Genomic DNA, 25,657 nt, shown 5'->3' on the forward strand with positions numbered 1-25,657 from the left:
TCATAATATAAATAGGAATTATTTTTTAAACAATTTTATTTGCCTGTGTGTACACAGCTGTTACGAAAGGCACAGAATTACACAGACTTTGTACGTGTAGATCGTGTACATCATTAAAAGACGTTGTGATGTTATACTCGTAGTTAATGACACTGGTTATATTTAGCACATTTCAGTAGTTATCGGGTAGGAACACCTGTACGTTTGTTTGACTGTAATCTGTACGAGGACGATTGAAACTTAACTTATTTTTTACAGTAAATGTATTCTGCTGCAAATGGTGTGAGTTATGTTTACTGCCAATGATTGCAATGGTGCTAGTTTGCTTTTCTGTAAGCTGAAAGTAGAAGTCGCTACCTCCCGGTGTATTGATACCAGGATTGCGATTGTAGATAAGAAAAAGAAAGAGCATTTGAACTGAAAGGCATTTGAAGTATGTCACAGTGCAAGGCCGGTTTTTATGCATTCATTCGGGGAAACAGAGCATCAGGGAAATTCCAACTGTACATTTATTGCCAATAAAACACAGCCACTGATATTTTAAAGATCACATCTTTTTGCCCATGTCTGTACGGTACATTCTTTTAGTGCGATTGAATGGTTTTCAATTTCATATTCACATTTTCACAGCGATTCCAGAGCGCGGCGCTTTTCAGTGAAATAGCGAACGCCGAAGGTGCTCGGTTACGATGTAGAAAAAGCAACTTCCTAGGAAAGTTTCCTAGGAAGTTGCTTGGGGCGGTGTCCTATAATGTAACATAAAAACCAGCGTGTTGATTGCTGGACTATCATGCATATTCTCTTTTGAACGCCGCAATTTACAAGAAAATCTCTCTCGTTGATCATACGAGGGGTTCCCACGCTACTTCTCGCCCATACACCTAGGGGCCCCATCTGCAAGTTGTTCATGCATCTTCAATTCACTCGCGAAATAACCTATTTTAGCATGTTCAGTCAGTCTTTAAACCGATCGCCACTTCAAGATGCAACATTCGATGTGAACAAATGCTGCCGGCGCACGATTGCAAAAACGTGGACCGTGCCACGTGGGCCAGAATGTTGATAATCAGCTTCCGGCTTTTTCGGCTTGGTAGAATCATGACGACAATCTGTTGTGTTTTTTTCTTCCGAAAAACTCAACAGGTGGGAAATAGCCACGTGTCATTTTGAATATCGCGTGACCAAACCGCACCAGCGAATTCCAGATAATGTCGGCATTTACGTCACATCTCCCATTTTATCAATGGAAAAGCCGGATAATTTTAGCTTAGCAAACAATTGCCCCCGCTTGATGACATCCGGCTTTGATTCCCAACCAGCCGTTTGTAGCTATCTATAGCTCCCCTGGGACCAATAGCATATGGGGTGTTTTAACGAGCCTATTGCCATTAAAAAATAACAGCAGTAATAATTAAAATGTTTTTCTTTCTATCGGGAGATGTTGGTAACTGTGAAAATAACCCCTTGCCTTAGATTAATTATTTCTCCTTGGTTAAAGAGTTTACAATTGCAACGATTTCGTGCCTCGTTTTCGAAGAGCAGCCTCCATTTTGCTCGGTCCAATCAGACAGGAGGTGTTTTATTCCTCCATGTTTAACATTAACTTCATTTTGGCAATAAACGCCAATTATTGTGGTACTTTCCGAGAAACGACAACATCACCGCGATTTACATGTCTGCTTGATGTTACCATTTACAAACAACATTTTCATGCACAGTGTTACGCACGCTAATGAAAGTAGCTCAGATAGCACTCGAGCAATCAAAGACAGAAAATTCTCTTCGTCAAACTGAACAGGATGTGGAATGAGTATGCATGATAGTCAAGTATATTCGAGTGTTCGCAAAATGGAACGTCATAAGATGATGTACGCGTGATTGGAGCAGTGCTGTGGTTGTTTTCCAACATTAGTGTAGACTGTAAACAGCTGGCAGCTCTGCATTCTATGCATTAGAGCCACATTGGTAATGTACGTGCACACTGACGGTGTCTGTTTGCCATCTGACAGCACGATGCGGAAATCCAAAAGGTATTTATCGCCCACACCATCCGTTGACCGTGAACAATCTTACGGCGCTGTTCGTCAGCAGTAGATAGCAACGTGTACTGATGAATGCGCCGTGGCCGCTGTTTGTCCTCTCGCCGTTTGCGTCATTGCTAGCTGTGTGACGTCAGCTCGATGACATTAGTTATTCATTAGACAGACTCTCGTACACAGTACACATTGCGCATGATACATGTCAGCTCCGCCGCTGCAAAGGTAACTGCGCTGGCCAAAATAAGTGTGCTCATTTCTCGAGAAAAGGGAGCTTGTATTGATCGAGAGAAGTTGAAATACCGATTGAAGAACTGACTGGATACGCGGATTTCATGTAGATGGCTCCATGTCGGCGGGGTATTCCGACATAGTGCACGTGACGGACATGTAGTATGGTGGTATGCTGCCTCTGACTCCACAGCCCTCGCCTTGTGCATGTCTTGAAGTGCCTTCCTCGGGTGACCATGGCCGAGACAAGGAGGATCGAGATGCCCTCGCCCAGGAGGGCTCACTTGCCACCGATGGGTGCTCGGACCAAGGCCACACGAACACCGATCACGTAGTAGATGTGGCGTCCGAGTGTATGGGCGATGCCACGACGATAGGTGATGCTGCCCACCACTGCGACCATCTCGAGTCTCGGGGCACACGCATATCCGCGCCAGGTCGTTTCGAGGGAGACCGCGACCCGTGTTACTTCGAGAGACTACCTGTGGAAGTCACCACCAGGATCTTTGGCTTTCTGCGCCCCATCGAAGACGCTCTCCCCCTGCTGGCCAGGGTCAATCGGAGGTGGAGGAAAATTCTCCTGAATACGCCAAAACTGTGGCGGGAGATCCATGTCAGGTCTGACGATTACTCACCGTTGCATTACACCGTCTTGTCAATCATCTTCCGCGTGTACGGGGCCCACGTGCGCGAACTCACGTGGCAGACGGGGTCCCGCGTCTACGAGTCTCTCTTCTGTCTCATACCCAAGCTGACATCCCTTACTGTCCTCCGATTGCCCATCTTGTGGAACAAATGGGTCGTGGACCAGCTAGCACCGCTCACCAGACTCGAGGAGCTGCAGATCAACGGCGGCTTCGGGCTGACCGACTCCGACCTAGCCCGCATCGCAGGCAACTTCCCTGGTCTGAGGCGGGTGGTCCTCAGTTCCTGCTGGGCGGTCACGGCCAAGGGGGTAGAGGGCTTCCTGGAGTCGTTGCCGCAGCTGGCAGAGTGCAAGCTCAAGATCAACGAGGGGCTGCCGCTGTGCGACATGAGGAGCGACTTCGCAATGCTCCAGGGCAGCATGGTGACGCGGAGTGTCGGCAACGCCTCGCGGGCCAGCACCATCACCGTCCTTAGCTTGAACTTCGTGCCGGTGGAGATGGAGGAAGTCTGGGGGGTGGTCAACTGCTTGCCTCGGCTCAAGAAGCTTTCGATCAGCAACTGTGAGGTAATTTGAATAATTTCATGTTGAATCGTTAAATTAATTGTTGTTTGACACTGATTTCGAGGGATGGGCTGGGCCCCCTCCCCCAGAGAGCACCAAGATAATACTTTCAAGACGGTTTAAAAGATCTTTCGCGAACATATTCAACATCTTCCTTTATTCAGATCCTTCGTTTAACAAAATGGCATTGATTATCAACAACGTTTCATTTTAATGTTACAATCTTCTAAGCATACCCACAAGTTTGATTTAAATCATATTTGAAAATTCACTCTTCGACAACATAAACAAAACATAGCTATAGAACACATGCTTATAAGTACTGTACATGTACGTTTACCTGTTCGCACATTGCGTAACTTTGAATTTCCCTCCGAATGGTCAATAGAGGGCAGTACATTGTTCTATTAATTATTCTGAATACTGGCCTCAAAGTTCGCCCCGCGTTTGAACATGTGAATGTATTATTTTGTGACGCAGTCACCAAATGTTATTTTTTCAGCGAGTCCAAAATTTAGTTGCATCTGAAAAGTCATTTCCGATATTTTTTTGAGATGCTTGAATTGAAAATTAGTGGAAATTGTGTAAGGTGTGAAACAATTTCTCTGATATCGAGTTAGAATAAATTCATGGACAATAATTCTGAAACATCGAGTAAAGCTGAGATGAATATGCACACCCCGAATCTTCACTCGATTGCATAATATTTTTTTTAACTAGTTAAGATCGTAGTTTGCGTTAGCAAGTGCTTGAAAAATGCACATTCCGCCCACATTCCACACTTAGTGTATGTATATCTCCGTACCGTGAATCCTATCCCATCTCAGGTTTGAAACTGATTTTCCAACAGCCTCAGGGCGTCTAATCATTTTAAATGAGCATTTTCCTTCGGCTTTTCTTTTTCTTTTTTCATTCCTTTCTAAACGAAACGACCCATTTTCAGTCTAGCGCGCAAGGACCTCAGTGGCGCTTTTAGCTTTCTTACTTATCATTATTAATCCACTCTTTTTTTCCGGAAGCCACGACATACCCGTCTCCCAACTCATCACTGGCCGCAGCGCAGAAACACTGGATGGCAGCGGCCAATGGCCCAACAAGGCCAGGGCCCGGCACGATCTTAGCCGCACCGTCACAACAAGATACTCTGTAGTTTGTTTTTTATTATTTTGTGGACACGATCTTTTATTAGTGCTTCACGATGCGAGAGAGCTTCCCCGCTTGCTCCGCCACTAGCACTTGGCTGCATCACGGCACTGTGACTGCGCTACATGCAAACGTGTCAGAATGCAGCGTAGCTGTCGTGGGGGCTGAGGTTTATTCCGTCAAGTTCTCTGGGTTGCCATGGGAACCCTCAAATCTACATTGTAATGAAATTGTTCTCGCCGTCTGCCTCGCGCCGCTACAGAAATGCTAATAAGAGCGAACCAGCTGACAGTCTAGAAATTAAAAAAAAAATCAAATAAGCTGCAGTGGACGTACAGATATACACCGCGGGGGGGGGGGCTGTAATAATTTAGAACGATGCTGGGCAAAGTTTGTCTCCTTAGTTACTGCAGCTGGGTTGTGGGGGGGAAATCAGGTGCGGATCTAGATGGAGAGGTTTTGGGGTCAAAGCTGCCCTGACACCAAAATAAAAAAATAAATGAAATAATCATACTAATCAATGAAATGATGACATCTTGGAAGAAATATCGTTTTGTCACCGTGTCAGTAACAATGTAATGCATTACTTTAATATGTGTCCGCCTGTCCGCAACCATTGGACATTACAAAATTTGACCGGCCTGACTCAACCCCCCCGGAAAACTTCCTTGACCTGCCCCTGGAAATTGCCAGAATGTTGTCGGATGGACTGAGGAAGTCATTGCCTGTTTTGAATGCTTTAACCTAAAGCAACAAATTAAGCAAAAAAGGACAAGGAGATATTTTTCTACTTTGAGTGCACACGAAGCTTTCCTCTTACTACCTTCTACAAGTCCATCGTTAAACACCCAAAGGGTCTCTTTTTCGACTCCGTTGTTTTGTTTTAACGGGACTATGCTATACAATTTATTTTACAACAGCCCTTGAAACTACACCTTTCTGTTTCAATTAACATTATTTCTATTATTTTGCTTTGCTTTTTTATCTTAATTTTTTGAGTCTTTCTCTTTTTATGCTAATTCGAATTTCTATATATTCATGAGCAATTCTGTGATGTCCCAAGTCCGGCACTAAACCTCGATGTTGCATTGATTTGTGCACAAAAACGGCTGGAATGGTGTTTTTCATATTTTGCTACTGTAAATTTCTATTTCTTTGACAATTTATTGTTATGTAAGTATATGACAATAAACCAGCGAGCAACCTTTTCGCAGCAGTCGGAGGAGCACATTTGGGGCTCATACATTTGAATATGAGAACATTGTAAACTAAAGGAGTCTGCCCTGAGTTACATCACAGCAACAGCGCTCTCGCTTGTCTGGAAAAGCTTGGACAATTTTACCGTTTAAAAACGTGCATTTTGTAATACACGTAGCCCCAACAGGATTTCAAACAGTTTTCGTACATCGAAGAAGAGTATAGCCTAAAGACGCACCAAATTGTAGTCTAAGAAAAATTCATTGCATGGATCCTTTAAGTTTTAATTTCTTTTCTCCTCGGGACTTATTTCGCTGCGCTTTAACATCCTGTTAGCACGGAGGAAGACAACCTTGTCACTCCGGAAGAGATGAAATTAATATTCCGTCCAGCTCCCCCCCCCCCAAAAAAGCCCTTCATTCCCGCGCCTACTCATTCTCCAACAGTCCATGGAGGAGCCGACTGCATGCATGCGCACCCATTGCCGTTCAAGGTACCGCTATACCCATGAGAGGAGCGGACGGGGCACCCCCGCACTGTCCGCCCACCTCGCGGCCGAGAGAGTGTCTGATTTCTCGCGCCTACTAACACTTTCTTGTTGAGATGCCAGTTTCTGAGTCCTCCAAAAACACAGGCCGGTTTGTCATATTCCTCCGGAGAAAACAGAATAATACATGCCGCATAGAACCGTCTGGTATTTGTACCGAGACTGCTTGACATTTCAATGTGAATCAGGCTCTTTCGTTCCATCTGCACGTGTGTGACTACAGATGGAGAAAAAAATGCTATTCCACCGTGTCTACTAGACTCAAAGGTCACTTTTGCATTTTTGTTTCCAGAATAATCCAAATTTCAGGGTTGAGAATTGACAAGGGTACACGTATCGAATTAATGTCTCTGTTTCTACAACCAGGCGTGTTTCTTAATATAGACGTGTTCCCAACCCACCAACAAAAATGCATCGCCAATTCATTTGAAATGCTGCGAAACGAGTATTGATTTTGCATGAAGAAAATTTTTCTTTAAATTAAGAAATCGTTCTTGGCGGAAATGTATCTTTATTTATGCGTGCATATCCAAATATTGTGGGTCTGTCAATTTCTTTCCCTGCATGACACGAACTAAAACAATCTAATTACTGCGCGTGTGAAGAAAGACCGTCCATTTACTTAGTTTTTAAACACTTAAAAATGCGGAGCTTTCGAGTGACCTTTAAACGAGGATGCATCGCGAGAACTCCACAGCGATGTATACTGGGTGTGTTTGGGTTATGCAGCAATGCAATGTACACAAGCTCATCCTACGCATCATCCTTCACCCAACCAACCGTTTATGCTTTTTACGTGCCTTTTTGTCACCTTTCTGTCATCTCAGTCAACGCAGTAAGATGAATTTATCACTGCCTCTGACTGAGCAAAATGGTGCGAAATAATGCAGTGCTCATTATCTTTGGCGGTGAGGAGTTGAATCAGGCGGTGATGGGTGGGGCGGGACCGCATGAGGTGGGGGTGCGACTGTCTCATCACCTGGTCCGTTTTCATTTCTCTCCTAGTAGACATCGCATCTTTCGACGTGCTGGCCAAAGCATGCAAACAGCAACAACTCGCGCCATCTTTGATTTAAGGAAACCCATTTTCCCTTTCATGGCAACAGCTATACACTACAAATAATGATAAGAAATACAAACTTACGAAACAAAAGCTCTGTAATGAATTCGCGTGGTGTGATTCTATATATTCTGTTCACCTAACAGCGCATTCAGCGCCAATCACAGGATGATTATGAGTGGCAATGAAGAAATGTTGAGTTTCAGATGAAAAAAGGAAAACCCTAGATAGATATCCCAGGGAAAACCCAGGGAATCGTCAAGGGACCCAAAACCCAATTCACATTTGACAACTTAGGTGGGACGTGCTACGTATTCCGACATGATTCTCCAGTGGTACATGTATTAAACTGTTCGTCCAATTATGATGAAGGTAACAGTTGTAGTGTGAATTTTTTTCTTCTTTTTTTTCCACAGGGACTGCAGGGTGTTCGTCTGCATTCCTCATCACTGCAGAAGATCTACCTTCTCAACCTGTGGTCTGTTCACTTCGTTAGTATCAACGCGCCTTCGCTTCGGTTTCTACGCGTGGACACCGGTCTCGAATCCAACGAGCATCTGGAAGTGTTCGCAGGGAAGCTACGGACCTTACAGGTGGACGGTAGTGGTGTCTTGCGGACGTTGACCGTCCGCGGCGGCAGGCTGACCACCGCCGAGATCCGTCGCTGCCCGGTCTTGGATCCCCGCAGCTTTCGCAGTTTCTTCCTGGAGAATCCCTTCCTGACGGATCTCCTGCTGGGGTGCGTATGCGGTGACGAGCTGGTCTTGGATCATATCGGCTGCCCTAGCCTGGAGCGGGTCATCCTGCAGGGAGACTTCGCCTGTGGCGGGATGCTCCTCAGATGTCCCAACCTGCGGGTCATCCAGACGGCAGAGGAGATCGAACTGCCGGCCCTACGGCAGGTCATCATCGTGGCAGATCACCTGCTCAAAGTGTCGCTGGTGGGTCTCCCTGGCCTCAGTAATGTCATGGTGCAATGTGACAGCTTAGAACACGTCGAAGCCAACATGTGCAGCGATGATGCCCTGTGTTTGCGCTCCTTCGTCGTCCATGCTACCCGTTATGTTGGCTTCATGCGTCTCTTTGACTGTTCCATTGGTGCTCTGATGCTGAGCACACCGTGTGCTCACACTGTTGTCCTCTACCGATGCCAGATCTCGGACTACTCGCTCAAGATGGCTCTGAGTGCGTGCCCCAACATCGTCCACTTGAGCGTGGAAAAGTGCGACACGCTGACTAGCGTCTGCGTACCGTCTCACGCCTCCTCTCTCAAGTACCTGAACCTGTTCGGTTGCAAGAGCCTGGCAAGAGTCACCATAGACTGTCACGGCGTGGCAGCTGTGAATTTGGGACAATGCCTCAAGACGCGGCTCTTCGTCAGGGGTCTGGAGTATGACCTAGCCATGCATCCACTCAAGTATCCGAAGATCGTCTTGCCTCATCAGTCACTAAGATGGAGCCACGACAGAGTTCCACAGCTTTTCACCATCGCGATGTGAAACACCGAACAGCAGCCGTAGGCTAGAAATCCAGACGAGTATTCACCGCCGGTCAAAAATGCCTTGCTTGCGCCTGAGTCGTGATTGTATCAAGCAAATTTCCTCGTGGCCTATATTCACCGCATAGTTAACATCACTGGACATAAAAAAACTGTTGGCGTTAAAAGCGCCTTAAGAGAATGATTCTCTCATTGTAATTTGGTAATCACTACATGTGTATTGGCCCAATGTCATCTCAATATTAAACTTCGATAAGCTCACTAAAGTATTTCGCCCGATAATCGCTTGGATCTACCAAACAGTTGGCAGCCGCTACTGGACGCATTATGCTGGCATTAAGTACAGACGGAAAGCATATCAGTGGAAGAGGTTGGAAGTCTGAAACATTTATGGGCCTGTTTTGAATAACCTAACAACTCTATCCGGAATTTACGACTAGTGATGCAGAAACTATAATTGAGAGAAAAAAGGTATAGATTGGAAGGCAATTTTAATGAGTGGGGTATACCGTGCTTTAAAGACAAGGTTTGAGGAAGAGGGATTGCAAAAGGGTTTCGACAGGAAGTGGGTGGGGATGGTAGACAAATTGGACTTTACAGCAACAGATTTCATTTGAACATTGAGCTTAAAATTCACTCAAAGTCAAATGAGTTGGGTTATGATTAAAATGCCAAGACGTAGGTTTAACCCATTTTAATGAGAGGTGGTAGATAAATACGCAGAATGAACTGCGAATCCGACATTTTAGGAAAAGTCGGATTTTGACTTTAAGATTTTTGTCCTTTTATTTCAATTTCAATGTCATTTATTTTCCCCAGATTTTTGGGAGGGTGTAGTGCACCCACTGACCCTCGCCTGATCCTCCAAATTCAGGAAAGGAGGCGAGTTTACCACAAGAAAAATCTTAGTTATAACTTAGATGTCAATTCACGGGCAAGAGGGTGAATAATGACGGAAGTCAATTAGAATTGGTTGTGACTCGAACTAAAATACCGCACAACTTGCGATGTGTTGAAAAAAAATCAGCTTGACAATTGCTTTAAATCATTTATAGACAATCAGGTCTTATGGGGCACAGTATACTCAAGCAAAATGAATAAATATGGAATATTTACCAGTGCCATGTAAACCATAATTCGGTTACGGACGAAACGTCTCATCCCATCTGTCATGTCAGAGAGTTATTGTTATACCACTGCATGAATGTGAAACATTCGTTTATTTTTTATATGCACAGTCTCAAAAAAGAAATCCTGAAAAAAGATCAGTACATTTCGATGCCTGAGTAAATCCCGAAAATAATATTTCCGCTTGAATAAATCCCTCGAGTTCACGAATGTCTGTATCAGGTAAAAGAAGAAATGGTGCTTGGCGTTTATCAAGACCCAAGTGGACTGATGGAACTTCAATCCATCCATTTACCTGCGGAATAGAACATTCCATGTTACAATGCAACCGCATCATGATTGGGAACGAATGGTTCGATGTCACATGATCAACAATTCACCAGCTAGATGACTGGGATTTATTGAGGCGATGTATTAACACTATTGAGGCAGTGTGAAACTTGTGTTATGCAAGTCCATAGGTCTATAATTATGGAGAAAAGAGCCACTTTAAGGGGCGTTATACAAATGCGGGGGGGATCAATGTTGTATGAGCAAAATTCGTTGCTTTTGTGGACACAAGTTATCATGCTGCCAGTCGTCAATATCAGTCCCAAATGTGTCGTAAAATATTCACTTTGCACAATATCCGGGTTCGAGGACAGAAGGCTATAGAACAAGACATTTCCCGCCCCTCCCCCTCGAAAGAGGGGTGGGGGTGCTCTGACAAACATTTCTCCACCGCTCAGTTCGTGTTTACGGGCCCGGCTACTCCTCAACTCAAACAGCGCGTTATAACATTATTGTTGTGTCTGAAAAAACATTCATCGGATTCAGTGAGCTGTAAACGGGATGGACAAAAATAAATGTAGTGCTGACGCATGAAGGTGTTTTGTGAACGATTGCCGTGTCACTCTTGCGTATTTCTATCTCGCCTCAGGCATCACACAGTCTAAAGTAAACAGCTGACATTTTATTTTTTGTGGCACAGATTTGCATGAATGGTAACTGATATACTTCATGTGCTTGGAGCATGGTTGTTCCCCCCAGGGACAGTTGTTACTGCTAGACAGGCGTATGGCTTCTCTTCGGTGATAATTTTGATAAAGGGACACATTGCGGGCCTTGTGCGCCAACTTTCCCTCCACTTGTGACTTTTTTCCCCTGTTTTATGTGGGCATCAGATACGCTCTAGAACATAGATCTGATTGGCCAAATTTTCTATGCTGCGTCCGATCTGCCCCACATACTATCTTCTCACTGTCATTGATCTCCTCTATTATGTAGACGTTGCATGCTTGCTCAGAAAGATCCGATTTTCTGTATGTTGATCTTACCATTATTACCAGAACGAGGTAGAAGTGTGGGATATTTGTTCTGAGTTCTCACGGAGTCTTGACACTCAGACCTCCCCGAGGAGTTTTGTGGAGTTGCTTGCAGATTGTTCTGAGAAACGTTGCTCTGAGATTGTTAATGCTTTCGCGAAGTCCCATCTCGCGCAGGAGTGTCCTCTTTTCTCTTTCTTTTCCCCGGCATCAAGGATCTCTTGAATTCAAGTTGGCACAATGCTTTTGACATAACTGGGGTATTCCTTGCACGTACGTTATACGTGCAAACCTTTCCATTTCTTTGACAAAGATTCTGTGTTAACCACGTGGTGCAACTCTTGAGGCCTGTCCCCCTCCCATTTATACGTGCACCTTACATAGATTTGGAAAAGAAATGAAAAAAAAAAGAAGAGTTCTTTAAGATGACCCAAATGATCTAGTATCTCCTTTCCAGAGAATGAATCCCCTTCAACTGTCCCCTAGCTTGCGGGCCTGAAAACTTGACCCTTGTTCCATGCTGTGGCTGGCCATGAGCGGTCTGTGGCAGCATTATCTAGATCTGCAGGTGGGTGCGCAAAAGCATGAAACACCACAGAGTGTGGGTTGCAATCCGCCTCGAGCAGAAGCACCTCATCGGTTGAAAAGGGCCGCGTTCGTCGGGAGGGTTAATTTTGTTGGTAGACTGATGCGACTGCAACGCTTGCGATTCATAATTGTTCGTGAACCAGCGATGCGCAGTTCCTACCAAAGGAGCCTCAGTTGCTGATGAAATAGCGCCCTCTGTTGGTCCAGCTCGAGGACCAGATAATGGACAGCAAATGACGTGTAAATTCCTTGAAGTATCGAAGGATACTAGGTTAAACATTGGGGTCCATGGAGAGACTTTGAACTTACAGGCTTTTAACAAGGCCTGTATGGCAAAGCAGTATTTCGACTCCTCACTAGCGCATAAACTTATCTTACAGTGTTCCCTAAGCTTTCATCACTCATCTTTGAACAGAAACTCAAATGATGTAAATAAATGCAACGATCGCAGTATACAAGTACATGTACAGTGGAACACTATTATAACAAGGTCCTCCGGACTGTATAAATTACCTTGTTACAATAGTTACCTTGTATTACCAGTCATGGAAACAAAGAAAAATAAAGACTTGGGACCTAAAACTATCCTTGCTATAAACGTGACTTTGAACTAACAGTGCTCTTCTTATGTGTGTTCGACTTGTAATATGACAAACTACGTTTTATGACTGATGGCAACTTATTGAGCTGGATTATAATTAATTATAAAAAGCCCTGTATTTGGCTACTTGTTGGTGATTTGAAAATATTCAGGCACGGACCCAAGGGGCAAATTTGACGAAAAAAGGGACAGAGTAAGGGGAAGGGACGGGACGTAACACAGTTAAATGCCCATGTGTGCACTGTGCTAAAATCTGCACCTGATATACATGTGCATGCCGTTTTTCAAATGTAAAAACGTCGCGTCGTTTTCAATGGGGACGATCCGAACATTCAAGTTTGTAACAAGAGTGTTCGTGTCTCAATAATTTGGCTACGACTAGATATAACATGCAACGCACGGATACGCTAGCCAGCCGCTTCATAAAGTTCCCATATATACATGTATCTTCTAGTCGTAGCCTAAATAATTGGACACAGCCTGTGTGAGGCGGAGGAGCACGTCTGCTCGAAGTGCGCCCTCATCTTACGCAAGTTGAAATCAAGATGGCGTCTTTGTTGAGATCGTCGAAGATTCTTCGAGTCGTTCCTGGTTTACTGCGAACCCTACAGGGACAATCGAGCGCCCTGGGATCGTCAGCAGGGCGACAGACGTTACGAAGCTCAGTTTCATCTGTTCGAGAAAATGTTAGGTATGGATCTTAACCAGTGAAATTTCTCCGCAAGTTTTGCAGTGTCGCACACCGTGGCACACGTGTTTCCTGTGCGTGTGCACCGTTCATGATGATTACCGCTGCAGACTACATGCACTGCAGCGGTTCTGCCATTGCGATGCGCGTGTGCGTGCGTTGCATGGCCGGTGCCGTTCCGCTTGGTGGTACCACGTTACCTTCGCTCTTTTGATCAGGGGAGGACCTTCCAGGCCCGAGCCCCATAGGCTGACCAGTGTCCAGCCCCCCTACAGCCACATGCCTAGCTCTACCATGTCTACTGTGTCTACTAAGTGGAGCGTTAGAATTCCTTTTTTTCAATTTTGGACGGGATTGTCATACTAATGCTCCATGCCTGTACATGATATAGTAAGGTTGAAACGGTTCTCAAAAATTCCAAAGACTCACCAAAAATACCTCTATTGCCACCTACTGGCTTCCGTAACGTACATGTAAATGTAAACGTCAAACGGTTGGGGCTTCAATGATATTTCTAACTTCAAGATCTGACCGTTTTCGCTCGACACACGCACAGGACTTGAACTTTTCGCCGCCTGTACCTTTCAATTGGCGTAGTGAGATTTATGGTCCTCCCAGAAATTTAAACACGCATGAGTGGCCAGGCTGTACGTGGTCTGGGAACAAGACTTGTTGATTGTGACGGTTAGGAGTTAGCCTGTTCGATATGACAATATTTCACAATATTTCAATATGATGTTGATATCGGATATCTTTTCATTCGTAAAAACACATAAACGAATTAGGATATCGTGCAAATCGATATGCCAAAAATTATCGAGATAAACTCCAAATGATGTACTGTACATGCACATTGGGAAGTCAATGCACTGCCTGTTTAGCCCTGCATTACTGCATTTAGGCCACACAAATACTCCATTGAAAACCTCAAACCACAAAGTCACTGTTGGCCCCAGCAGCTGCAAGGGTCTTACAAGTATTGGGGGCAGAACCAAACCAATAGACTGTATGCACGTGTGACGTATTGTACAGTAAACTCCAGCTACACGTAAATTGGCTCTCTCACTCCCGACTCGAGATTGTCATACCGCGCCCCTGTGCTGCACATGTACACAGCCGTTTTCCAATACTCAACTTCGTCCCTGTCTCGGGCTCCGTCTCCAAAACAAATTCCCTATTGTGGGCCTGAAGCGTTTCAATTAAATTGAAGAACTGTAATGTTTGGCTCTTTTGCATCTTACTTGATGTTTTGTGCCACTATCAAACTTGCTATTGCGCTTACAACTTCAAAGTTAGGTAGTAAAAAACAGGTGAAGCCTGAAGGGAGACGAAGTTGAGTATTGGAAAACGGCCTACATGCGACCCCCAAGTGCATGCATGTAGAGAGGGGTCCCTGGTATTGATGTACTCAACCACATGCATACATCAGTCAAGCAGTGTGGAGCTTATTGCTTCTAGGCAACTGTGGCGAAGGAAACTGATACCGAAGCGTGATATTTTCCTTGCCGACTTACAAGAAGGATTTTTTGTGGTCTTGTAGAAAAGGGACCAAGTGAAACATTCCGACTTACCGTATGAGAAATAAATGACGACTTAGAAATGACGGTATCAATACCAGTAGCCCCTCTAGTAACATGCATGTGCTCTGTCCATTTTGGGGGTTACCTTATTGAGTGAACTTTACCGCTAATGTGTGCTGGGAAATGGCTTTTTCTGTACGGTGCCATGATATGATATATGATGTCCACAATTTCTATGTTGAAATTTGCTTTCCACCAGCATATAAGAGTTCTAAATGTAGAAATAATACATGTTAGTATTGATGACAAGGCCAGCTCGGGAGTACACTACGAGACATGGTGGTTTGGATCATGTTTATTTTATGAATGGAAAATGATGTCAGCACGATAATATCAGATATTGTGATATTTTTTCATGATATTACGATATCAAAAGAACTGAATATCGAACAGGCTTAGTTGGGAGTGCTACCAACAACAGTTTCCTGGTCAATACGTCTTGTGCCCCGACTACATTTGGGCCTCTCCTGCGGTTCGTTAGAGGACCATGTTCGCCCATAGAGTTATTGCATATTCTAAATCTCGCTACACGCATTTGAAAGGTACAGGCGGCGAAAAGTTCAAGTGCTGTGCGTGTGTCAAGTGAAAACGGTCGGATTTTGACAGATTTTGAAGTCAGAAATATCATTGACGCCCCAACCGTTTGACGTTTGCATTTACGGAAGCCAGTAGGTGGTGATAGAGGTATGGAATTCCGTATTTGCCGCTGCCCGTCGTCCGTCGCCTTTTGCTTTTTGTTGTGTCCCAATTCTGCCATTTACCAGTTCCAAACATGCCATTTTCCGTAAAATTAAATTTTTTTTTTTTACATTTTATTTTTTATTACATTTTTTTACATTTTATGTAAAAGGTAGAGTTGGGGTTCCCATCCCCATTATTATTTTTGTTCAGAGTACGGGGACCAGTAAACAGTCTAACTCGAGGAGCACGTTTGGGCCGTGACTAAGGGCTGCGTTCGAGCGAGCTACTCGTGTTTGGAAGGAGATACAGAAATGTAATGCGTGCGCACCACACTCGGGTTGAACTGAAGGAACCGTGCTAATGCAGCCAAGCACTACTAGTCCATATTGCCTGGTACCCAGGTTATGTGTCATGCATGGGTTACCACTGACATTGGTTGACAGTATGACCTACACTTTTACGAACGAATTATGGGGCAGTTTCATGTCTGTGCAAGTAAAGTATACACACGTGTGTTCATACATGTGTGGCGCTGGGTGACGTGGGCTGGTGATGAGCGATCAGCCCTGATGAATGGCTTGGGCGTAAATTAACCTAATTCTAACACAAAAATAATAAGTCAGATGCCATAATCACACATATTGTGTTGATATTTTAAGAGCTGTTATTGATATGTTGGTCGGACATTGTGCCCAAGCATCTTTGATTTTGTTCGGACAAACACGGACAAGCTCGGAAAATGTCCGATGTCTGACTGTAATTTCATGCTCTGATATCACATTAGAAACACATGAAAAACAGCATATATGTACCTGACATTTCCCATTTTATAACTCGGACGTGGCTTACGGCGTGATCTGCTCAAGCATATGGCCCCAAAGAATGAGCTGGCGAAGATACTTACCTTCTTCTGTTTCTGTGGTCTGAGAACCCTGTCTGCAAAAACACAGAACTGTGGAAAATCCTTTCCGTTTGAAGTTCACCAAGTTTCTGACTCTAAAAGCCATAGTGCCGTGCTTTCTAAACCGCAACAGACAGCAAGACAGCTGAAATGGGAACCTCGCTGAATGCTACAGAATGCATCAAAGTGCACTGGTGGAGTTTGTGGTCCTGTGTAAACTGCTCCTGAGGAACACCTGCCTTAACCTTGACAAGTTGTAAAGGGTACTCTGAAACTTATGTTCACTACCATCCTTTCACCGCTGACGCATTCTGTTGCATGTAGAGGGCATGGGGCATATGAAACAGCTGAACCATCTTGATCTCTTGTTATGTATGGAGCAGGTTGGCGTCGACCACCACTGCTGTGACCCAGAGCTCTTACAGCACCCAGGCGCAGTCTCGCATTGGCCCCGCAGCCAAAGCGGACAATGAGTTCCGCACGGTGCTACGGCGTCTGGACGACATGGTGCGCAGGACGGGCCGAATCACCAAGAACCAACTGATGTTGGTCTTTGACGAAGTCTGCAAGATGGGTGAGGCCTGGCTAGAACACAGTGTTAACACTTGGGAGAGGTTTGGAGGGGTCGTTTTGTAGGCCCAAAGGGGACTTTTCTGTCTATGTCTTGTTTGAAAAAGTCTCAAACTTTGGAGCCAAATGGTCAAAAATGAAAGTGGCGTATTTTGACGAGAAAGTGGAATGAGCATAAATGAGTGAAAAGAGTAGTTTGTTCCTTTTCTAAGAGCACTTTATCACTATCTGATAAAGTTCAGAAGTAACGATGAACCTATATAGCCCGCTTTGACATCCCGTACGTGTATAAGTGTGCTTGGCAAAAACAGTGAACAGTTCTTGGAATTTCTTCTAGAGAGATTGAAGTTGGTTTACTAGTATACCCCATATTTATGCACACTAGAGGAAAAAAATTGAATTAAAATTAATGGGCAGAAAATCTTTCTTGTGAAAAAGCTAACTTTTTTCTAGAATATGTCAAAAATATATTAATTTTCAGTTTCCTTATTCTTCCAATTCATTCCAATAGTCATTGCCAACAAGTGGTTTATTTCCAGCTTTGTTCTAAACTTCATACACTTGTATTAGAAACAAAAGCAACAGAAAGATGAAAAGAATCTACTCATCATGGTCTTGTCACAGACTCACAGACGATAACTTTAATTTCACAGGAACGGCATCCCCTAACCAGGCCCTTCTTCTCCTCCGGAGCTGTGGGTCTCTGCTCCCAGAAGTGCCCCTGAGTGAAAGGACGGAGTTGGTGCACAAGATCTGGGACAGGCTAGCCAGCGTGGGTAAGAGGGCTAAACCCGTGGTGTGCAGAGAGTGACGGTTTTTGTGTGGCTTGTTGTTCCGCATTTGTGGTCCTATGCAACAAAATGAGCCAGAGGTCGCAGAGCCATTTTTCGGCATGGACATTGTGGAAAGAATCTTGCGCTTTGTAAATCAGCGAGAAAGCTGAGAAAGTTTTTCACCCGTATAATGTTCATTTTTATCAGCCTGCCAAACTGAGCGATACATCAAAACAAGGAACCCAGGGGCGGCTGTAAGACCCTTGACCCAACCCCCCTCGGGTGTATGTAAAATCATTGAAATCATCAGGGAGATAGACATCGTGCATCAAGGAGATAGACATTGACAACAGGCTGTTCAAATTTCCCTGTATTGTCGCTTTTTATTATGAAAGTCTGGATGATGGAGACAGTTCTTTGAAGCTTAGACATAAATTTAAACAAACTTTGTCTTTGCCAGCTGTTACACTCCTCTTTAATATAATTTTTATTTTTTTTGTAATTTGGCCTTTGGCCACGAGAGTAAATTAAGGGGAAAATATGTATGTCTGAGTGCAGTGTCACTTGCTATCAACAGGTGTAACCTATGATGTCAGCCACTACAATGCACTTCTCAAGGTGTACCTGCAGAACGAGTACAACTTCTCACCCACAGAATTCCTTGCCAAAATGGAGTCCAAGTCAGTGGAACCAAACAGGGTAAGTTGGCTTCTCAATCACAGGCAATAATGTGATGTATAAGCTGGGATTTTTTTAACATAGCAAGACACACCCATTGACATTTGTGAATTCAAAAATATTGTTTCTCAAAGTGGGATGGATTTGCCCCATCTTACTCCCTGTAAAAAAATTCTCTTAAAAAACAAGAATAACTTCAAGTAAAGAAATCAAAGCATTCAAAGAGTTCAGTTCAGTAAGAGCCTGTCACTATGACTAAACACTTGTTAGAGTTAAATTTCTAAGGAGCTGCAAAAATGGCACTGAAAACAAATGAATTTTGAAGGACTCACCTGACTTCAAGCTAAATTATTTTCCTGGCAGGCCCATTGCGAGTTCGCCAGTGGGTGCTCAGGTAAGGTACAACAGGTTGCTTGCTAGTTGTATGGTCAACACACAAGGCAAACCACAGGTGTGTGATCCTAGAAAGATAGTAATGTAAGAGTCTCTGCCTGTATTGGCAAGTCCAGCGGAAGTATATTGCCAGTACAACCGTCATATTATCCATTATATTTTGCCAAAATAGGCTTTAGTAAATGATGCATTGTTATTTATGTGCAGTTTTGGTTCAGCTTAATTTTTCCTCCAACTTCTGTTTGCTGATGTTGGGCGTAGGTGACATACCAGAGATTGATCAGCGCTTACTGTCTCCTTGGCGATATTCCAGGAGCTACAAAGATCCTAGAGTTCATGAAGATAAAGGAACTGCCTGTCACCGAGGGTGTCTTCAACTCTCTCATCACGGGGCACGCGAGAGCAGGGTGAGGCTGATACAAACAATTAAGATAATTTCCCCTCCCCCCAAAAGGGAAGAAGTTTGTGTGGGACCTTAGTATGGTACCTGCGCTCCTCATGTGAGTTTTGTACTTAGTTTGAAGAGCCTAAAATTGGTACTTTTAATGCCAGCTGGGGGGAAATCTATGCATGTATTGCTTGCCCCTGACATGTTGATTGTAGTGATAAGTATTGCATTCTCTTGCTTTTCTGTGGATGGATTATCTTTGAAAAAGCCTGTTAAAAATGAGTATGTTGACAGTTTAAAACCCGTTTGATTTTGTGAAGAGGCAAAAAATGAAAAATGCTCCGTAGTGAATTTTAAATACAGTGTGGCTTTGGTTTCTTTTTTCTGTTTGCAGGGACATGGAAAATGCTCGTAATATTCTTGATGTCATGAGGTATGCATTGTGATTATTTCATTGCTAAAACAGAGTGGATGGTGCTGTATCCCCCAGTAATCCTGTCTTGCTGAACCCCCACTGAGATTTTTGAGTGCAAAATGACAGGCCAAATAGAGACAAAAGTGTTGTTGAGGACGGTGATTGCAAAATTCAAGTTAACTTGATAACTGAATTACTGACTGCAGCAAAGAAAATGTTATTCCACTTGATATTTGTGTTCTGTTGGAAGAAAAGACTATTCCAAACATGCAGTAAGACCAGGCCTTCAGTCTATTTTGTTAGTGTGAGGATGGTTCTAAGGTTGTAATGTCCCCATACTTACAGCAGTAGAAGAGCTTGGAGTTTTCCACATTGACCTGAGTATTGTATCAAGGGGGTACATTCCTCAACCACTGATACATCAAGTAGGTTTTGGGTGGGCAGGAAAGTGATTGTTGGAAAGTTGAGTTGAATCTTTTCAGTGATCCTTGCTTCCTTGGCCTTTTTGATTGCGTGCAACCTTTATCCTACAAAAGCCTCTCTTATTTCTTGAATGTTTTCCTTGGAGTGGCCATTGCTTCAATCCTTCAAAATCTTCTGGCAACATCTGTCAACATGTGGCATTGTGAATGAGATCGCGGACCAGTGTAGGCAGTTTGAGTATAATCTCAGCTTGTGCGTGCAGGGCCAAGCACGAACAACACAAGGTCCAGCCCAAGAACTGGACACAGTACATCCTCCAAATTGTCCTCAGTCCTTGAAAATTCTCCAGTGACACGCAAGGAAGATTTTGGAGGATTTTTATAGATCAGGAGCAGTGAAGCTTGTTAAGCCCAGCTTTCTTACAGGAATGGCTTCCCTTGCTCAAGAAGCTCCAACGTCTGGGATGAGCAAGCTGTTGCCATCGTTTGAGTTGTTTCATAGAATCTCATGAACTCTTTGAGATTCCCCTGTTTCCTTGGTCTTGTAGGAATGTTGGACTGGAGCCCAGTCAGGACACGTATTCCGCTCTGATGTGTGCTCTTGCTGAGAAGGGAGACATCGAAGGCATTGAAGAGGTGAGTTGGAAACTCGCAGCAGGATTAGGCAGTGAGTTATGGGTGAATTGTTTTGCATGATTACAGGATACGCTCACAGTTTCTGGTGAAATATTGTTTCTACTTGAGAGAAGAGAGGGTTGGTTGACATTGTCATATTCTTAAGTTACTTTGGAGATTCGAAGGTTATATTATATGTCTGTGAAGTGGAAAAATTGACAACCTATGTGCAAGATATTTTCTTGACTTTTCAAGAATTATTTATTCTTATATCATTGTCATGCCAGGCTGTTCCACAGTTTTCAAATGAATTAATTTGAATGAATTAAACACTGTGCATAATAAACAGTGTGTCTGAATAATGATTGATCAGATATTCAAACATGAATATTCAATAGGTGATTCAGGAGGCAGAGTCCCAAGTGGGTGAGATTGCAGACCGGTACTACTTGAGTGTTGCCTACAGCCTTGCCACATCAGGGCATGAACAGCACCTCCCCAAGGTGAATAAGACTTCCCCATCGCAGAAAGGGGTTATCAAGTCCTTAAAGGGCACCTCTAAGGAAAACATGTTTTCTCTGATTTTATCTGTTCAAATAAATATAGAAGCATCCAAATTGAACGCAGTGTCATTTGTCTTTATAAACGTTGGATGTTCACTTTCTGATATCCACACTGTTGATTTCCGAAATCGAAAAAGGTGAAAATGAGCTGTTTGTCCAAGCTTTGGTTGGCAAATGTCTTGAGATCCTTTTCTGGGTGTTACTGCTTGCATGCATGTGTGTGCCTGGTGCGAGATGCCAGCCGAACCCAGCGATAATCACTTTAGTAGACTTTGTAAAATTTGGTAGGATTTGGCATGTGTTTTATTCATTTCCGGAGGTGGAGTTTGTCGTAATAAGTTGGATATGTTTAAAAGAAACCTGCAGGGTGTTAGTCGAACAGAAATATTCTTAAAACTCAAAAATTACTACTTTTTGAAAAACCAAAGATTGTAATTTTGAAGATGGGTCTCTTGTGTCTCAGTGATTATTTTTTGCTCTGTGTACAAGTTCCCTTTTTTCCAGAATAGAACCACTCGGTGGAAATGATTTTCATAACTTTGTTTGTTTCCTGCCAGATTTTGGAAAGAATACGACTTGGTGTTGGATTTATTCCAGGTGAGTAAATTGCAATCCATGCCTATTCCAACGATCTACTAACTGATCTTTTGTTGAAGGATTCCCCTTAACTTTCCCCAAAAGCCACGTTCAGCTGGCATGAAATCTACCCACTGAAGTTCCATTCAGAAAAATTGAACTCTGGGTAGCCTTGTCATTGAGGTTCGCTCCAAAATGTAACTTTCTTTCATATCCATTAGAATTTTTGTAGATTGTTGACCAGACCTTTCTGAAGCTGTGTACCTTTATTCTGACGTTCCTGTCCATTCACCTCCTCAGATACCATCAACCTATCACTCAGTCTCATCACCCAAGGGCAGATAGAAGCAGCCTTCTCCGTCCTCAAGCTATTCAGTCTCCGCCAAGTAGCGACCATTCCCAGCACCGAGCCTCCCAGTCAAGGCAGCTTCTTCATCGACACCCTGGTGCAACTCGGAACGGTGAGGATTGAAGTGTCGCGGAGAGTGTGAGATTTGTGTGTTCGGTCAAGAGATTCCTTTAAGCCACTTTGCCACCGAGGGTTGTATAAACCATCTTTCCATCGGTGTGGACACGGCTGATGGGTTTAACCACCATACACAACCCAACTTGTCTTGGGGGGGGGGTTGACTCAGTAGCGTATATTGTTACGTTAGCATGCCATACAGTGTTCACATTTATGGAGTTTACAGTAAAACATTTCATACAAATAGTCTTGAAATGACTCTGACAAGTCAGTGCTTGTGGTGTGTGGCTGTACATCAAACGTTGGCCACTGTCACGCCTTTTTTAAAAATTGAAATTCCCGGCCAAAATAACACTGTTCCCAAGTGGTTAACGTAGTAATAATAATCAGAGCGTTTATAAGGCATACAATACTCAAAAGTGCTGATGTCGTAACCACTCTCTCCAATGAGTTTTGAGTGTTAAGTCCTCCTCTCCTGTACAGATATAATGCAAAATTTTGACAAAAGTGGGAGTTGGACCCAAACTCCAGAAATGGCCGTTCCCCTGTTTGACCAACCGTGCTTGCTGTGTTGTCATGGCAACCCATTAGATCAGTGTCTTTGCTTTTAGGGCGTTCATTGCAGGTGGCACCTTAAAGAAGTGTTGCGATTGAGTTCTTTCACTGAGGCATGATTCAAGCTACAAAGCTCAAGTTACTTGCTGTTACTCCGACTCTGGCGAGCGTTGATTGTGCTATTTTTTTGTGGGATGTGAAAATGAACACATGCATACATGTACTTGTTTAAAACGAAGGGACTCAAGCCGTGAATTAAAATGGGACGCCGGTATCTGGATAACAAACCTGTCTTCTTGTCAGGATGCTGTACATGTCATTTTTGTCCTAATTCGAACAATTCTTGATTGAAAGACATATATTTGTCATGTGCAACATCTTTTGACAGTGATTGTGTTCATTTTTTTAATTTGCGTATTTCGATTTGCAAGAGTTAACATGTTCCCACTGCAGCATCAGTATCTTGACATCATCTTGACAGCAGAAGCCTGACATCAAATCCGCATTTGCCTCAATCGCAAAAGACCTGGTCTGTGAGCAACAGAGAAACCACACCCGTTGCCGTGCTTGCCGAAACCTGGCTTTCCTTTTGAAAAACCCAATCCTTTCTTTGGTCTTGCAGCCCCACGAGACGCTGTTCCATTATCTAGACACCATGATAAGCGAAGGTCTACATGCCACACCGTACATCGTAGCATTGCACGTTGCTCTCAGGAACCAGGGAAGCGTTGTCACTCACGGTGAGCCCCAGAACTGCCTCACAGTCTTGGACATAGGTGGTTGAATGCCGACATACTAAATACGTGCCTTGTTCACAACGCTCCTTCAAAGCAGAAGATTCTGCCTTACACATTTTCTCACCAAGCAAAACTTAGGCTGCATCCGAATCTGTTGTCTAGGGCTACGTCTAATTCTTTGCTCCATTGAAAATGTGCGGAAACGCGTAGACAATAGACCTAGCCGTAGCTATGGAAGTATTTATAACATGCACAGTATCTCACAGTAGCTGTCGTTCAAAGGTGCCGATATATTATCATTTTCGCTGCACATTGGGCTCACAACATCTAAACATTCTTTAGCCATCTCAGTTCCCTGGAGAGTATACTAGCCTGATGCTGTCATTTCTCTGCAAAAACGCAACGACCACATCTACCCTTACACGTGGGTACCTTTCACCCATTTACTCCCGGGTAGAGAAAGGCACGTAGGGTTGGAGTGACTTACCTAAGGTCATAACATGTAACCACCTTCTAGGATTCGAACCCAACCCTCTGATCAGACGTTACAAATCCTGACCACTGAGCCACTTGTCTCCTTTATTGGGCATCATTAAATTCCTGCAAAAAAATGGGGGGCACTGGTGAGTACTTCGTTATTTTCAGAAAGTTACTGGAAATTAATGGAAATTTGAGTTTTGGGCCAATCAGAGTCCACACTTAATTTTCTCTGTGATTGTCTTTTGTAGAGTACATCCTTGGAATAACAAAGCGAATGATTGAACTGGTATGTAGTCAGCATAAAATCCTTCTATTTGCTTTAAAACATCCACATGGGCCACATCAAAGGAAGTAGCCCAAAAAAGGGCTTCTTTTGTCAATTCATCATCTTTAACACTGTCGGTATAGTTTTTGTTTATCAGTAAATCCTGGGTGACAACAGCACTGTTATTACAGCATCCAACTTATAACGTGAACAGACATAGACAATTAGGCCTGTAGTCTTTATGTTCTTTGTTTTGATTTCTGATAATCCTGGTTCCTTGTTTAATCTAACGAGGGAATCCCTATTGATTGTGTTGTCTCATATCTAAAAGTCTTGTGCAACTGGGCAGCTGCCTTAGTATTACTGGTAGCTCCATGAAAATGATAACGACTGAAGACTTTGAGGTATTGCGAGATGTATGGCTTGCTCTTGACCTCTTGGTACACATGCGAAACCCTAAACCCTCATCTGTTTTGCCTCTTGATTGGGCAGGACATACCTGTGCGACCTCACTACTTCTGGCCTATGATGACAACGGAGGCGAACCGGGGGAACAGTGAAGGTGGGGCCATTGCTTATTTCAGACTACATCAGCAATTATGTAGTTCATTTGAATTCCTTCTCAGGAGTCCCAGTCTCCATCTTCAATTGACTGTGAATCACAAAATATATCTGTTCCAGTACATTTATTTCTTGGGCTCAGTTACTCAGTTTTTATCACTTGAAGACTCACAACTACATGTACCTCTGAGCTTGTACTGGTAGAGCGATTTGAGTGTCCCTGTCAACCTCTCAGTATGAGTCCTGCCTACCATTGAAACACTCGTGATGTTTAACAGTTAGTTTCAACCTACGCATAGCCAAGCATCACTCGCTAGCTCGGCTAAAATCTCCTTCGCTTGTCGGAGTTTGTGATGGGAACCAGTGAACACCACATCAGAAATGAAACTGACGATTGTTTGTTACCAGGTGTGCTGCAACTTGCAAAAGCCATGGCCGACATGGGTGTACAGTTGAATATGGAGACCTACTCTAAGTACCTGATTCCTGCCGTTGGTGACAAGGCTGAGGTGGTGTTAGCCAGACTCAAGGTAGGTGCGAGTGTTTACAAGGGCTGTTATTCTCTTTTCTGCCCCCCAGGGGAGGGGGGAATGTTGTGGAAAGGCCATTCCTGCTGCTGAATTAAATAATGTCTCACTTTTCTTGTGGTTTGTGCAAGTTGTCAACAATTGTTTAGAGTTTTTCACAATTTTCCAATATTTGTTACATTTTTTTACAAATAATTTGCTTTTTGAATCTTTTAAATCTGCTGGAAACAAGCCTCTATAGTGCAATTTTTCTCATTAAAAACAAAGGAAAATTCTCTTC

General features: G+C 43.7%; 2 protein-coding genes across 2 annotated transcripts in view; both read left to right on the forward strand.

The window, feature by feature from the left end:
* Positions 1-2,168: 2,168 nt before the first annotated feature.
* Positions 2,169-10,932, forward strand: LOC147800720 (uncharacterized). The gene is made up of 2 exons (XM_087143263.1): positions 2,169-3,480; positions 7,841-10,932. Exons 1-2 carry the CDS (start codon positions 2,440-2,442, stop codon positions 8,921-8,923), a joined length of 2,124 nt encoding a protein of 707 aa, XP_086999389.1. The 5' UTR covers positions 2,169-2,439; the 3' UTR covers positions 8,924-10,932.
* A 2,131-nt stretch (positions 10,933-13,063) lies between these two features.
* Positions 13,064-25,657, forward strand: part of lrpprc (leucine rich pentatricopeptide repeat containing) — a 34,551-nt gene continuing 21,957 nt past the window's right edge. Inside the window, exons 1-14 of the mRNA XM_087134898.1 lie at positions 13,064-13,234; positions 16,777-16,967; positions 17,617-17,739; positions 18,314-18,435; positions 19,069-19,214; positions 19,590-19,628; positions 20,581-20,668; positions 21,046-21,150; positions 21,768-21,807; positions 22,087-22,247; positions 23,430-23,547; positions 24,273-24,310; positions 24,782-24,851; positions 25,259-25,380. Coding sequence (XP_086991024.1) covers positions 13,089-13,234; positions 16,777-16,967; positions 17,617-17,739; positions 18,314-18,435; positions 19,069-19,214; positions 19,590-19,628; positions 20,581-20,668; positions 21,046-21,150; positions 21,768-21,807; positions 22,087-22,247; positions 23,430-23,547; positions 24,273-24,310; positions 24,782-24,851; positions 25,259-25,380 — 1,509 coding nt within the window. The 5' untranslated portion in view covers positions 13,064-13,088. The remainder of the gene's footprint in view (positions 13,235-16,776; positions 16,968-17,616; positions 17,740-18,313; positions 18,436-19,068; positions 19,215-19,589; positions 19,629-20,580; positions 20,669-21,045; positions 21,151-21,767; positions 21,808-22,086; positions 22,248-23,429; positions 23,548-24,272; positions 24,311-24,781; positions 24,852-25,258; positions 25,381-25,657) is intronic.

The sequence above is a fragment of the Acanthaster planci genome, linkage group LG01, assembly GCF_054643075.1.
Source record: "Acanthaster planci isolate LZ-2023a linkage group LG01, COTS_SCS, whole genome shotgun sequence".
NCBI lineage: Eukaryota > Metazoa > Echinodermata > Asteroidea > Valvatida > Acanthasteridae > Acanthaster > Acanthaster planci.

Coding starts and splice junctions, on each gene's coding strand:
- LOC147800720 (XM_087143263.1), top strand. CDS start 2,440: ATGCTGCCTCTGACTCCACAGCCCTCGCCTTGTGCATGTCTTGAAGTG. Junction 3,481..7,840: donor TTTCGATCAGCAACTGTGAG/GTAATTTGAATA, acceptor TTTTTTCCACAG/GGACTGCAGGGTGTTCGTCT.